The sequence below is a fragment of the Rhea americana genome, unplaced genomic scaffold (assembly GCF_003343005.1).
Source record: "Rhea americana isolate MKP2758 unplaced genomic scaffold, rheAme1 scaffold_96, whole genome shotgun sequence".
In the NCBI taxonomy this organism is placed as follows: Eukaryota; Metazoa; Chordata; class Aves; order Rheiformes; family Rheidae; genus Rhea; species Rhea americana.
This window is the reverse complement of record NW_028187155.1, coordinates 1,005,522-1,021,324: the sequence shown is the minus strand read 5'-3', so window position 1 is coordinate 1,021,324 and position 15,803 is coordinate 1,005,522. Positions and strand designations below refer to the sequence as shown.

The 15,803-nt window shown below is 39.4% G+C and overlaps 1 protein-coding gene across 1 annotated transcript in view; it reads left to right on the top strand.

The window, feature by feature from the left end:
- The window catches only part of PSMD1 (proteasome 26S subunit, non-ATPase 1), an 80,980-nt gene that overhangs the window by 9,136 nt on the left and 56,041 nt on the right, over window positions 1–15,803 (top strand). The window contains exons 8-16 of the mRNA XM_085325177.1: window positions 27–87; window positions 1,791–1,919; window positions 2,690–2,778; window positions 3,474–3,552; window positions 4,529–4,702; window positions 5,641–5,752; window positions 6,378–6,574; window positions 7,162–7,257; window positions 7,797–7,861. Coding sequence (XP_085181303.1) covers window positions 27–87; window positions 1,791–1,919; window positions 2,690–2,778; window positions 3,474–3,552; window positions 4,529–4,702; window positions 5,641–5,752; window positions 6,378–6,574; window positions 7,162–7,257; window positions 7,797–7,861 — 1,002 coding nt within the window. The remainder of the gene's footprint in view (window positions 1–26; window positions 88–1,790; window positions 1,920–2,689; window positions 2,779–3,473; window positions 3,553–4,528; window positions 4,703–5,640; window positions 5,753–6,377; window positions 6,575–7,161; window positions 7,258–7,796; window positions 7,862–15,803) is intronic.

Here is a 15,803-nt window from a genome sequence, read left to right as displayed (position 1 = left end):
CATTTTCCGTTTTCATTTTATTTCAGTGATGCTATGGAAGCAGAAGAGAAACCAGGAAGCACTTCTGTGGGGAAGTCCGCAGAAATTGTGAGTGCCGTTACCAAAATGTGCCTTGCTTAGATCTTACGCAGTCTGCTTGAATCTCCAGGGTTAGGATGGGATCAACTCATGAGAAACGGGGTTCCACTTCTTTCTTGCTTGAAGGCAAGGTATTTGGTCCTAATCTCTGAGGACCAAATAACTGACCTTCTAAAAGTCCAGCAGCTCTCACACAGAAAATTAGAGGAGRGTGGGAAGTGGGTAGATTTCAACAGGTATCACTGAGCCCAGAAAAAGGGGGCAAAACAGAAGGATCTGCCTTGTTTGCTTTTTATTGATGTTAAAATAAGTAATTCACCACAAAAGAAGGAGCTTGAAATTTGACTGCTACTGAGACCCTTAGCCACTGAATCAGCTTGATTATTTTTTTCCTTATGAAATCCAGCTGTAGTTCTGAGGGAAAAAGCTARTGCTATTCTCCAGGCATGGCTGGAGGGGATGCTGAAATAATTAAGTTTCTTTTCCATGAAGGAGGAAGGTGTAGTTTCTGGCTTGCATGGTGGTTGTATTCCCACCTAGTTAAAATCATTTTAATTTCTTTTACTAAGCATCAGAGAAAGTGGGTTCRCTTCCAACATGCACATACAATTGCATTTCAACATACAGAGTAGCTAAAGCAATTCTGATGCTTCTAGTGTTGAGGAAAAGAAATGCTACCAGAGAGGGAAATAAAACCCAAGCCAAAGGTGTTTGCTTTTTCCCTAGGGTATATGTGTGCAACTAGATCTGGGAATTTTTGAGCAATTCTTATAGATTGCTTTAMAAGATTTTAATTTTACTTAATTGTAGGCAACAGAAATGTTTGCTTGAAGTTATGTTCTGCAAGGAAAACAAAGGGATAAAGTTTCCTGCCACATCAAGCAACCTGTAGAGCAACAGTGCTTTTGTTGGGGTCAGGATGTTTTGAATTAATTTTTGGTGCATTGGCATTGCTGGAAGTGCCAAGAAACAAACACATAAAATGATCTTTGTGACCAGAAACATTCCTGAGCTTTCTCCCAATTCCGAATGCTAGCCACAAGGAAAGAATTAAGAAGATGAGCTTAAGGACTAAACTGGTCCTGCTTGACTGGTCTTTTTAAATTAATGCCAATAAAAATAGTTATTTTCACCCTATTCAGAAGACACCTGAGCTGAGACTTAAACTGTGGAAACTGCTCTGTGGCAGGAAAGATGGAAGCTTTCTCAAAGAGCTCTGAAAGAGGAGCACATTAGAGATTCCTAGTTCTACTAGCCACTGTTCTGAAGCTGTTAGCTCATAAGAAGATGCCTCAGGTCAGCATGGTCATGCGAAGTGTTGTGGCTGTGTAGTCCTCTTTGTAAGACTTCCAAGGAAACAAGAGGTTCATATTTATAAAACTGGTTGCCTCTTGCAGGAGACTCATCTTATCTGTAAGACTAAACATAGCATCCTGCTGAATATCAGATGTCACTTGTATCTTTTTGCTTTCAGTAAAGGATATGTTTCTTCTTAAAGATTCTCTTCTCCTATTTGTGCTGTTGTGCATAAAGGGACTTACCTGGGAGATTTGGGCTTGTGCAGCAAAGGGAGAAGCAATGTCCTTTAGTCCCCAAACCTGTCAGATTTTGGAATGTGATGCAAACATACCAGAGTGATTATCAAGAACTGTATCTTAGGAGAGTTTTTGCTGGGTTATCATGCTTTTTTGTCTCTTTGTTTACATGTGAAGAATCCAGAGCCTAAGGACCAGATCTCAAAAATGATTAAAATTTTAAGTGGGGAAATGGCCATTGAGTTACATCTGCAGTTTTTAATACGAAACAACAACACAGACCTCATGATCCTCAAAAACACAAAGGTAAGAGTCTTTGTGAAAGTGGTTGTCTGAGTCATCGTGTTTGTATTAACCTCATCGCTTTCATTTTAGGACATCATTTTATGTCTTAGCACAGCATCCTTGAGTCTTGAGGACCAAAATCTGCATTTTGGTCACAATAAATTAACGTTTAAAACTTGACAGWAAGTGAAAACTTACAGGTAAATTAGACATAGCTCCGCAGCTTGGGCATGCTCTTGGGTAGCCCTGTGTGCTAAATCTTTAATTCTCCCTCTTTTAAGCCAAACAATTACGGTAAACTACAGGGAATTTTTTTTTACGTGAAATGTGATGCATGGTATCAGCAAAAATAGTAGGGGGTAGCTGTCGGTGGGTTCATCTTTGCAGAAGGCCTTTTTATTTGTTTGTTTGTTTGTTTGTTTGTTTGTTTGTTTTAAGTGTGTTGGAAATTGGGACTGATTTTGCAGAACATTGCTGGGGTAGCTTGAAGAGGTGGTTGGCAGTGCATGCTCTGCTCAGTTCTGGGAACCAGAAAGGAGTTCTCCAGCTAAGCTGCAACTGAAGTAATGGTGCCTCTGACCAAAACTTACACAAATGTTCAGTTTGCACTGGAAAGATGGATTGAAGATGTATTAGAATGTATTAACAAGCCATTAACTCCGATTAGAGGGAAATTGCTGGTTATATCAAAGCTAATTACAACCCATTTTCTAGTGTACTGGTGAGGAGATTAAGCAACCTGGGGCTTGTCTGTTGCTGGCTGGTGATACTGATTGGTTTTGTTCTTTCAGGATGCAGTGAGGAACTCCGTGTGTCATACAGCAACGGTTATAGCAAACTCCTTTATGCATTGTGGTACAACCAGTGACCAGTTCCTTAGGTAAATCTATTACAAGGAAGCTCCAATGTCATTTAGAGATGTTTGAACAACAATATTGCCCTTCTTAGCTTGATGTTTTCAAATGGGTGTTTGCAGAACTCCTACGGGGTTAGAGAACAATGAGCAAAAGATCTGAAAACTAATGTAGAGGTCAAAGGGAAGAGGCTGGAGTTGTTTCTTGTCCTCTAGCCTCATAAATTGGTTTTATTTGAATGCTAACCATGTGAGCAGTTTGGAGAGGGGATATCTGGATTTTTTTGTTCTCGTCTCTTGCCAGTTGGAGAACTTCTGAGATGATGGTGCATCTTTTCTGGTAGAGACTGACAGTGCCTGTTGCTTACTGGCTCTCAGAAGTGAAAGGCTGGGACAGAATTTACAAGGGAGTTCATGAAGGGGCCCAGTGCTCTTAAGTTTCTCCTGCAGAACTCAAAAGAGAGCTGATAGGCTGCATAGTTAGCAATCATTTTCTATCCTTCAATGAGATCTCTGATATCTAGCAACTTGAGTACTACCAGCCCAAAATCAGGGCTGCTGAAGGGTAGAGAGGTATAAAGTTGAAAGGGGGTTGAGCATTTTTGCCTTTGTATCTATTTTCTGTTTTTAAAGTAGTCCTTTGTGCTGTGCAATGTTGCTTGCAAGGGGGGAGGGATGGGCTGTACTGAAAACTTTAGTTAAGTTCTTTCTTTGTTTTCCAGAGACAACTTGGAGTGGCTGGCCAGGGCCACTAACTGGGCTAAGTTTACTGCTACTGCCAGCTTGGGTGTCATACACAAGGTAATGATGCATTCCTTCTCCTCTGTTCAATATAAATTTTTGACTTGACAGCACTGGAAACATTGAGGCAGGGATTATGAATAGCACCTGCACTCCAGTTAACCTAATCTGTTACAGAGCACAACTGTAAAAATAGTTTGTGTCCTTGTGCTAAAGCACAGTCTATATCAAGTCTGTTTCATCTGGTATCTGCAAAGTTTAATGCACATTGTAGTGATGGTCAAAAAGGTGATCAGAAAATGGCTCAAGAAGAGAGCCTTCAACTGCAACTAATCAAAACTCAAGAGCTTACAAATGAGTGTTGCATACAACTTAGCTGATGCATCCCAGCTATGCCTTTACTCTGGTGAATATCTATGAAGGCTGCTGAGTGGGAAATGATTCTTGCTGGATGGATTTGTATACCTTTTATCCAACCCTAACTGACAGCTATGTTTCCTTTTCTTTGCAAGTTGCAAAGGGTTGGTGGCTTCTAGCTATTAATAATTGCAGATAAATATTTTGTGAGTGTATTTTCTGGCTGTGTAACAGTACCAAACTCCTCACTATTAAATTTCAGAAATTTTTGACAGCARCAGTCATTTGCTTTCAAATTAATTCATAGGCAAGGTATATTTAAAGCTGCTGTAAAATAGCAGGAAGTCTTTGTAATTGCTTGTGTGTGTAGTCTCTTTAAAGTACTGCAGCAAATGACAAATTTGGACATAAGCTACATTTTTTCTTGCTTTACATCAGTGACCAAGTGACTCGCACATAGTCATGTACTGGGGGAAAAAAAACGTTAAGAAGGGTTCTTTGCTGACCATGCAGCACTGAAACACTGAGCATAAGGTGTTGTGGAGGCCTGATGTAGAAAGTGATGGCTATAATGTGTTTTTTCCTGACTTGCTTAATTACAACAAAGCATTTGTATCCATTGTTTTTTCACCTTTCACTTCCTTTTATCTTCCCTTCTTGCTGGACACTGGACATACAGGGTCATGAGAAAGAAGCGCTACAGCTAATGGCAACATATCTACCCAAGGACACCTCCCCAGGGTCAGCCTACCAGGAAGGTGGAGGCCTCTATGCTTTGGGTCTCATTCATGCTAACCATGGTGGGGACATCATTGACTATTTGCTGAACCAGCTGAAGAATGCCAGTAATGACGTATGTACTGGGTTCAGTGATGAACCAGGGTTTTGCTGGGAGTACCTAGGAGGGTGCTAGCTGGCTAAGAAGTGGGGGTAATAAGCAACCAAGGCCATAGCAGTAGTGTGACACTTAGCCTCCTGTGAGTCTTAAATATTACGTCTGGTTTTAACAACCTCTTTCTAACAGTTCAGTAAGATTTAGAGGATGTTCTTATGTATTTGACAGTGAATCTAGCTTCATTTTTCTTACTACCTATGTTTTGTTTTGCTGGTAAACCTGCAGCATTCAAACACTGTTTTTGCTTACAACTTAATTATGAAAGCAATGTCAGTGAAATCTTGTGCTGCACAGTAGGTTAAATTCATCTTGGGAAAGTAGTTCTTCACCAGTTGGTACTCAGACATGTACAGGAAGTATCCCTTTAAGTCTGAAATAGCTTCTTGATTAGTATTTTCCCAGTATTCCCTCCTTCTCTTTTGTGAATTTCAGATGACATCTTCAAAATTTCTATGGATGTATCTGACTCCTTTTTTTTTTTTTTTTTTAACAAATGTACTGTGTTTCCCATATCCGTTGCTAGAGCACAACAGGGATGTAGACTGTGTAAGTGGGTACTGATTTAACTTTCAATTCAGGTGCTATTACTGAGCAGCGTTTTTTACCCATTGCACAGTTTTGTGCTGCTACATAAATCGCTCTGTGGGGGAAAAAGAGCTTAAAGGTGTTTTAGGAAGTCTCTTATACTGTGTGGAAAGCTTCTGACACTCCTTGTTTATGGGCCTTTGAACTACCTTTTCTGCTCTAGCTTTTGCCTCTCCGATCGGAGAGTAACTGCCTGAGAAAGTAAAAGTGTTTTTTTTCTAGCAGGTCAACAGATTGTTAAGTTTGGGGCTAAGAGTTTGCAGCTTTATGTTGATGGAAAGATCTCTAAACACGCATGTGCTTCTCTCTAGATTGTCCGACATGGTGGCAGCCTAGGTTTGGGTCTGGCTGCCATGGGGACAGCACGTCAAGATGTGTATGATTTGCTAAAAACAAATCTCTACCAGGATGATGCAGTGACAGGTAAATGTTCTGCTTTTAAAGTAAATAATCATCTGAAACCTTATCGGTCATCTGACCTTTTTTCTAGGTTTAGTATAGATCACTTCTAGGTTATCGAGGATGCATTTTGTCAATTGACCTTTTTCTGACCTGCAATGGTTCTTCAGTTATGTTGCCATAATAGTTGGAGGTCCTGTCAGGATTGGGTTCTGGCACTATGCCAACCTCTGGTAAGAAATGATGGGTCTTAAAGCATTTTTTTTATGTTGCTCTGCTATTTTTTGTCACATACCTTTTGTTTAGCCTGGTTGATTTCTCCTCCAGAGCCATGTGCCTTGTCTGGCTGAGAGGTGCAGACTTGGAGACACTTGTGGGGGTTTCTGCTGCGTGGGCTGGGATTCACAGGAAAATGATCTAAGCAGCTGTTGGCTCAAGAAAGAGAAATTTGAACTTGGTAGGGAAGAATACTAAGTTTTGACTGATGGTTTGACATTTTAAGTACACTTGCCCTGGAATAATTGGCACACTCCTGGGCATGGCAGTGTCCAGAGGTGATCTGTTAGCCTATGTTTTGCATGATTCTCTGGATATAATATTTACTACTACTTGGAGTTGAATTTGTTTTTTGCCTTTCTGTGCTATGCAGGTGAGGCAGCTGGTCTGGCATTGGGATTGGTTATGCTGGGATCTAAAAATGCTCAGGCTATTGAGGACATGGTTGGCTACGCACAGGAAACCCAACATGAAAAGATTTTGCGGGGCCTTGCTGTTGGGATTGCTCTGGTAATGTACGGAAGGATGGAGGAGGCAGATGCTCTCATAGAGAGTCTCTGCAGAGATAAGGTGAGTTTGACTGTCTTTAATGCCAGGCCCATTTGTTACAGAGGTGTCCTTCCTGTCATTTTCTGAAATCTCCAGCTAAGGTGGACTGGCTGTTTTCATCAGGGAAGTTCTTATGTGGATCTGAAGTGGGACCATTTCACAGATTGTTTTATCCTGACAACAGCAACAACATTGTTTTATTAGCTTGGCCTGATATTCAGTCTCTGTAACTCCGTGAGCAGCAACAAGGAGCGGACCAGGGTGTAGTGGTTAAAAACAGATGAAGCTCACTATAGTTGGATCGTTCTCAGGCCTCTAACAGCAGTCAGTAGCAGACACTGAGAAACACCAAGTGACAGTTCTACTTTATAATCTCTTCGGCAGCCTAGAGCATAGCAGCTTCCTGTTCATCTGAAATTACCAGATAACACCCCTGCTTTGGTGATTGTCCTGTTACTTTTCCTTAATAATCACAAGGAAACAATAGAACTTTGAGACTGCCTAATTGCAGCTTCCAAGCTCAAGAGTGGAGCAGATTTAAAGTTGGAGTTACTGAATACTTTTCTGGATAAAGATTAAATATTGATACTTGATGCTTTCTCTTCCAGGATCCAATTCTCCGTCGTTCAGGCATGTACACTGTTGCCATGGCATACTGTGGCTCAGGGAACAACAAGGCTATCAGACGTCTGCTGCATGTGGCTGTAAGTACCGTGGGCTTCAGGAGCACAGCACAAGAAGTTTGTGTTGCGAGAGAGTAAGCACATCACTTTGTGTGACTTGCTTCATGTGTTCAGTGTTAGTGTTCTGATTCAAAGCAGAGATGGTAGAGATGAGAGCTTTCCTTAAAATTGTGAGTAGAAAAAACAGGGTCTGCTGACATTAAGACTTTCAGGAAGAAAATATTAACCCTGGTATCATGAAAAAGAAAATTGTTATAAACTGATACTAATAAATCAATAAAATTAATAATGGATTTGCAGTGTATAACTTACATAATAACAGGTTGGAAGAAAACCAACATAAGCTGTAAAAGATGGCAGTTGTCTGCTTTTTGATAGGCTTGCAGTCATGGTATTTGAATATGAGTTGGTCTGTTTTGGCTAAGGTTGAACAAGATCATTAATTTCCTTTCAGCATAATCTTGTCTTCCTGATTAATTTGTGTTCCTGGACAGCTGGCTGAAAATGTTCCAGTCAAATGTTTCAACTGTACTCTGAATGTCCTGTTTTCCCCTTTGTAGGTGAGTGATGTGAATGATGATGTGAGGCGGGCAGCTGTTGAGTCGCTTGGTTTCATTCTGTTCAGGTACAGTATCTTCCTCTGTCACTTTTACAGCCTTCAGGTTGATGTCTTTTATTTCCACAAAATGTGCGTGCTATTGCTGTCATTAACTGACTCGATTGCTAACTAAATGGAGGTTGAAAAGTCCAAAAATGGAGAGAATAAAACTTTCTAGCACAATAATAGTGACAGAATGAAATTTCTCYTGAAAAGAAAAGAAGGAAACATCGCAGATCTCTTGGACGTACATCAGACAGTAATATAACTTTTTTTATATAATTTCTTTAATAGCTTCAATTTTACTTTTTGAAGTTTATAAACTGAATAAATGGTTCCAAAACTGGGGAATGCTCTGCTGAGAGGTCTCTGGGAGAGCATGGAAAGTGCTATGGACTGGTGAGAAATGACTCCTACCAGATGAAGCTGTAGAAAGCAGGAGCCAAAAGAATCTGTTACTGCCAGGAGTCATGTTTCTGTCTCATCTTGTTATGGTGTTGCTTGTTTAAAGTCTCAGTGCTGCTTTTCCTTGCCACCTCCTCACAGCAGCTACCCTAGCAACTCACAGATGACTAGTTCAATACGTTCCTTGGAAGCTCATTTAAATGCTTTTTAACCTTTGGTATTTCTTAGGGAAGAAGGGATATCATAGAGCTGCTGAACGGGATGTTACATGAACTTTATGCAGATGAAAGAGAAGTCCCCTTAATGCTAAGAAACAGAGTACATCAGGGAAAATTACATTTCTTTAGACCTGTTACCAACTTCTGGGTGGAAACAGCATATGCACCATTCATAGCCTCTACAGAGGCTTATCACAGGAGAGTGATTTTTTTTTGGGTGTGTTTAGTTCCATTTTGTTTGTGTTTAAGATCCTGAGGTTTTTTTGTTTTTAAGTCAGTTATGACTTCTGAAGTGTTCAGCTGTTGCTTAATGAACCTTTCTGTGGGTGTACTTAGGTTTATTTGTCTGAACTTAGATGAAGTTTACGAATAGAATGAAAAATTTATATTTGCGGGATTGAGGGTTAATTAAAAATTAAATACACAGTGCTTGTGCCAGGCCTCCTGAAGGCAGCACTACTTAAACAAATATGTCTGTCTACTTCTTTGAGTTGGTGTCAATCTTTTAACTGATCCTGAAAAGCAGGTTGGTAGAATGTGCTTAAAACTGTTAATTCAAAAACTGGGTTACTGATACTACCAGTCATTATATCATTAACTTAAGTAGCTTCTTGTTTAGAAATTACTCTGCTCCATTCTGTTTTATCTGAAGCATGTTTTGGCTGCAATTTAACGTAATTTACAAATTAAACAAGTTCTCTCTGTGGGCAGCAGGCGTCTCCCAAGAGCTTCTGCTCCGTTGCTTTCATGAGCACAAATCATTCCTTGCTACACAGTGATCTGTTCCTCTTCTGAAGCCAAAGGGTCTGTTTAACTGGCTTCTGTGTCTGTGTACAGAAGGAAGATTCCACACAGGCCTTCCATAGTTTCAGGGATCTTTTTTCCAAACAGGTTGTGACAAAGCACTTTTGATCTCTGGTTTCAATGTCATTTTTCTTCTCAACAAATGGAAAACATARTTGGACATTGATAATTTCCTACCAAAATGAGAAGTCACACGCTCTCTTGTGTGCRTGCTCTCTCTCTCTCTTTCCCTCTGTGTTTTTTTTTWWAAAAAAAAACTTCTGCTGCAGGTTTCTACTTTGCATTTTGGTTGCCAAGCCTTTTCACTTGGTAGCTTTTTATAAAGTTCATTAGCAGTTATTCACTTTAGGACACAGGTTTTGGAGGGAGTCTTCAGCCTGTCTAGTCTAGTGAAGTCACATGCAATGATGGAAGAGATTTTCTATCTAGAGAGGCCCACCTCTAAATACTGCTTGCATTCTTCTTCTCTCTGGTTATAAACCAGAAAGGATGTAAGGATGTTCCAGTGTCTAGAAAGAAATGTTGTCTTTTGCTGTAGGGATCTAAAGGCTGCTTTCGTATTACCTTTCCACCTTTCTTGAAACCTGCTGCTTAGTGGTAATTGGGGCCCATCTCAGCATTGCAGGCTTGCAGAAGTATAAAGCGTGGGGGAGTCATTTAGGAATTAATGACTGCAATAACATTTATTTCCTAGTGTCATTTGCTGAAGGCTAATTGGATTTACTAGTCCTAGAAGTCACAAATAGACTATCAAATACTGACAGAGTCAGATGCCAGGTATTTGGTGCTCTTGGATGGAGTATTTTGAAGTGGGAGGCGAGCAGGTCTATAACACAGTGGGTGAAGCCCTAGAATGAATAAAATATAGCTCATCTTAGGTGCGGAAATGTGACTGAAGCTTCTGTAAGAAGAGGTCAAATTGAATGCTTTGTACGTAATTCCAGAAAGGAAACAGTGAAATCAGGATTGAAATAGGAGAATAAATTTGTTTAATGCAATCTGTGTTTCTCCTGGAGGATTCAAGCTTTTACTCTAGAACTGAATGTGCTGGAAGAGTAAGTTCCTCTGCTGAGCTGTGCACTACAGCAGTAAGAGCATGCACAGGCATTGGCTTCTGATGTTGCTAATGTAGGAGTAGTTAAATCTAGATACGGGTGGAGGTGATCCAATCAGTGGTAATTCCTTTAAACTCCACTTTGTCTCCTGAATACCTAGCTTGTTTTCTGTTTGTTGCAGCTCTTTGTGAATAATTGTTCTTCCTCTTGGATTTCAACTAAAAGTGTCTTAAGCTTCTCGTAGCCAGCTTTTCTTAGGTAATTCAATATGTCTGCATAAGAGAGTATTCTGTAAGGCCATACTGTCCCTCTTTACTCAGTGAATGTACCTTGCTACCACGGGCATGCAGCCCTGTATCCATTCAAGAGCGCAGCTTGGCCTTTACGACAAGAGTTAATGGAAGCAGCACAATATCAGAATAAAGTATGATAGAACATAATGTAATGAAAGCTAACATATGACATTTAAAGAAATGACATTAAGGCTGTACCTTGGAGATTAACTTTTTTAAGCACAGACTATATTTTAGACTTTTTTGCACTTATTTATTGAAAATGTCTATGAATATGTGTGACTGCTTCATCATTAAAAATTTGTGAATAAAGGTTTGGATGCCTTTTTAGAAGGGACATTGTTGTGTAAGTTATTAAGTTTTGCCTAAGAATTGCAAGATTAAATTTTCTAGTGTGTTATGAAAGGTGTCGAGCTATTCATTGCAATGTTCTCCACTGTCCTTAGCATACATCTGTCTGAATGCATCTATTTTCTTTTATCTGTAAAGGGGTTAAAAAAACACAAAACCCCAAAACATAGAATGTGAAAACAATCTGTAGTTGTGGTTCTCTTTAAATTAGTAGCACCGTCCGTCTGTTTTTTGTTGTTGTTGTTCTGTGCAATGCCTTCCATCTTCTCAGATCATTTTACAAATGTTAAATTGCTTTTTCAGCAGTGTTCAGAAGTTTCCTTCCTGCATTCTTTTCCAAAGCTGTTCTTTGTTGCCTGGAGCAAAGGTGAAAAGTCAGTGAAATTCTCACTTCTGCAGCAGGATCTTTAGCCATATTTGCTCGGTGAATCCCATGGTGCTTCAAGGGTAGGCCATGCAGGGAGCACTGCTACATCCTGTGTTTGCTGTGCTCAAAATATCGTCTARGGTGCAAGAGTTGTGCAGGGATTAGGGAAGCTGGGGCTAATGCTGCTGCAGCAGTTGCACGCCTCGCGGCTCGATGCCTGCTTGTGTGAAGGCCTGCAGGCAGGTTGGACTAGGAGCAACGCAGCAGCCACCATCCTGCTCGAGCTGCAGAGTAAGCCTAACCAGAGCATGGCAGTTAGCACTAAGGTAACTTGGAGAGTTCAGCCTTTTTCAATTTGTGAGCTCTGTAAAGCTTTCTGGTGGGACAGATACCAATTGACATTTACTGACAGCAGTGCTACTTTTCTTAACTACATTTTTGTTGATTTTTTTTTTTTTTTTTTTTTTGTCAATCCACAGGTCTGCAGACTGTGGCTCAAAACCACAGCTGTTGACTATAGGACTTAATATAGCTTTATACCTCCTTCAGCATACTATCATACAAAAATTAGGCATTARTTATGTATTTTTTTGACTAAACAGTTTCATGCAGTAGTATTAAATTGTCACAAAGTGCTGTGATTCAGGAGAATTTTTTGAAATAATTACTCCTTTCTCTCTCCCCACAGCTGGTGATACAGTAGTATGACTTAAACTGAGACTTTTTACATCTTTTCTTTTTTAAAAATGACTGCATCTTACAGGAGACACTTTTAAAGTAAAATATTATTGTAAAATGGTGCAGAGGCATGAATAAAGCTTAAGATGTTTGGAGACTGGGGTGTGGATAACAGGGCTGTACAAAAAGCTTTATGGTAAAATAGCAAGAAGAAAAGTGGTGTATATACTTGGGTACTGTAACATATCTCTCTGTTCTCCCAGTCCTGCTATTTATTGCCAATGATAGACTGCAAATTTTACCTTATTACTGATGTTTATATATTAGTCCTCCTTTCTGCTAAAGTGGTTTCTAAAATATTTATCATGGCTGTTGGAAAACAGYATTTAAGGTACTTGTGATTTCTGGTCAGCCTTTCTTTTTCTTCCCTCCCTCCTCCCTTTGCATTTTAAAGAGGGATATGGGTGAGTGGAAAACATGTTAAATTTAACAAATGCTTTAGTTTTTCAAAATGGAAAGGTTTTTTTTATCTTTAAAATTTATAACTTTGCATCGTGATTTGATCTTTATCTTGGGGAGTAAGAAGTGATTGGTTTATGTAGTCAGGTTTATTTTTATATTGTTATATGTTAAGAGCAATGCTGCAGGGTTTCTAAGTACTTTTAGTTGATACATGAAATGAGGTTAAAAATTTTAAATATTATAACAGATCTGCTTAAGAAGAAGGCTTCAACATGGGTTGCAGCAGTGCTTGAAAGCACAAAATAAAGCTTTAACCACTCTGATCACAATTGTGAGTCCGGGGAGATAAGAACCTAACGTCATAAGAAAGTAGGACCTTACTGCTTCTCTGGGCATTGCAAAARGGCAGAGGGGTTGTGGGATGCTGCYGCAGCCTTGGTGCAATAYGGCTGGGAAAGGGACTGGGGCRGGGAGGGGAATAACACAGCCTCTAGAGCATCCCAAAAGGAAGATTTAGTCTTGGTTGCTATGTGTRTGCTATCCGAAGGTGGAGAACCATGAATGGCTTATGTTCAGTTCATCCTTCTAGGACAATGCAAGTGAAATAGTAATGTTTGCTGCTTTTTTATTTTTTGTGTTTACATAGCCTATAGTATTCTTACATATATATGTRTGTTCTGGATTTTATTCCAGTAGGACTTGGGCAGTTTGTTTTCTTTGACTCACATAGCCTACCTTTCTGCAGAAGGCAGATGGCAGCTTTTCGGGGTAATTGAGTACRAGCCTAACAGTTGTTTTAATGTTATCTGTACAGTGGCTTTCTCAGCGTATTAATTGTGAAGGAAAAGAATTAGCATAACATACCTGCTTGTTAATTCTTGCATAGAAAAGATTAAAAGGGTTTTGTTTACACTCCAGTCCATTTTATATTTGTCATCTTCAGTCTTCTTGATGGAGGGGAATGGGGGCCCCTTTAAATGAATGGAAGATTAATAGTAACAGAAATGTTTTTATGGTTAGAAGAAGCCTTAGACTTTCGCTGAAGTCCAGATTTGAAAACATCTCCTTTATCTGCAAATCTGAAACTGGAAAAAGCTCTCTAGGACATCATAGGTTACGTAGCATGTCGGAGGACTTCCCTGGCATCTCTGGTGAAATCTCCATTCTCATGAAAATTGTAGTTTTAACAATCAGATTATACAAACACATTAATTGTTTCAAACAGTGCAATAAGAGACCCTGCATGAGTTCTTTGCCAGCTATTCTTTGTTTTAGACTATGCATGTGTGAGAGTTTATTTACTTTTGAAAATAGAGGTCAGTGCCTTATATYACCTGGGTGCTTTTGAAGATCTCAGCGAGTGCTTTAACTTCCTATTGTAAACTGAAACGCCTACATAGACAAGTAGATTAATATGCTTGGTTTAAATCAGAGGTAGATTCTTCAGCCTTGCTGCTATCCCACTGAAAACTCGGATGTATTCCTTCAAGAAGTCACTCTCTCTTTGGGGCCTAAAAGTACTGCCTCTGGTGCTTTAGTAAGCCTAACAGAGATTTTAAGATCATTAAATCTGTGTGCATGGGAGGAGGGAGAGAAGCCCGTCTGGTATATTCACCTTCCCCTCAGTTCTAGGAATTTTTTTAGATTCTCAGACTATACACACAAAGACTTTTTAACTGCATAATACACAGATTTTAAGCAATACATTTTATAACTGAATTACTTCTGACCAAATTCTTACATTTGCTTTACAAATACTGTTCAGTAAATGAAGTTTTAAATTGTCATCAAAAATCCTGAGATTGTTTAAGCCATAAAATAAAGTTGATGAACATTTTTTTAGCAAAAAATTGTTGATTTTATTAAGGAATATTGATGTGCATATTGCAGAATAAAAGGTTCATTTGTTGTGTGGGGTTTAATGCCTTTGAGACTGAAATGAAATGCTATTACCTATCTAGAGCATTTGTAGAGAGGATCCTTCAGAGTGCAAGAGACTCTTAATTTTTAAGGGCATGATGTTTTTCAGAGGTTGGAAAGGACCTGGATAACTTGATTATGGAAATCTTAGAAGTGTCTTAAGAAATTGGATTTGACATGAATTATTAAAAAAAAAAAAAATAAAAAAAGGAAGCTTCAGCAAGTCATCAATTTTTGTAATTAGCTTCCTACTTGAAAAGAAAAAAGCTTCCTCTCCTGTTCTGCAGAGTGAAAGCTTCTCTCCTTGCAACCGGAGAAAACAGTTTGTCTCAGGGAAACTAGCACTGACAGTAAACACCATGATGTCAAATGCTAAAGCAAAAATATGAAAGTTACTTTCTACTGACAGTTGTTTTTTGCCATGTTGCTAGCTACCTAAAGAGCTGAAGGGGAAGTGAAACAAAGGAATGCTTTTCGGCAGCTGTACATGGGCGTCTTCGTTAAAATGATAAAAGAAATCTAATGCTTCAGGGTGATATATAAGTCCTGAGAATTAGCAGGAACGCCTGGGACTCCTGGCTGCAGCTTGCATGGTAAAGAGCCACAGGAGCACTGGGGAGCGTGCTGCCTCTCTGCGCTCCAGCATCCCAGGTTGCTCAGGATGCGTTTACCGGGTTTACTGTGCTCGTGTTACTTTACCTTTTAAGGATGATGTTAGGTATAGCAGCCCAGAAGGAGATTTATGGAGTAATGCTTTTGCTGTCTCGTTCCAGCTTGCAATGCTTTGGATTTTTCCACAGTAAGAAAATAGTGTAGAAAAAATGACATCTTCTGTGAAACATTATAAGAAGTCAGTATGCCTCTTGCTCATTAACAAATGACTTTATGGCATTAGTCTCTCTCTACAGTGTCTTGATTTTTTGTTTAACATTGGATTATTTAAGTGTATTTTTGTTCCATTTGAAAATTGATCCTAGCATGGCCAGGTGTGACCCAGTTAGAAGTTTTACGCTTGGAGAATACAAGATCAGTGATGGATGAATGAACTGGAGGCTTACAACTTGCAGAACTCTTAATGATTTGAGACTGGTTTCCTGAAATCTATTTTATGTCACCACAATTGAGATTAGAAGTTCTTGAGCCTCAGTTTCTGGAAATAGTATAAAGGCTAGAGGTATGGTTCTAGTTTTTTGTGGGGATTTTTTTTACATTTTTTTTTTTTTTGGTGGCAGAAGGGGTGCTGTTACTTTAATTTACATTTCAAGATCCCTGTTCTGTTTTCTTCCAAACTCCATTATTTTCCTCTCTCTGACTATAGTCAGATTATAGTTAGAGGTAGTCCTTCTGTCCTTGTCTGTGCTGTAATTTTTGTTTAATTAGATAGGCAGCCAGAACACTGACTGAATGTCTCCTGAT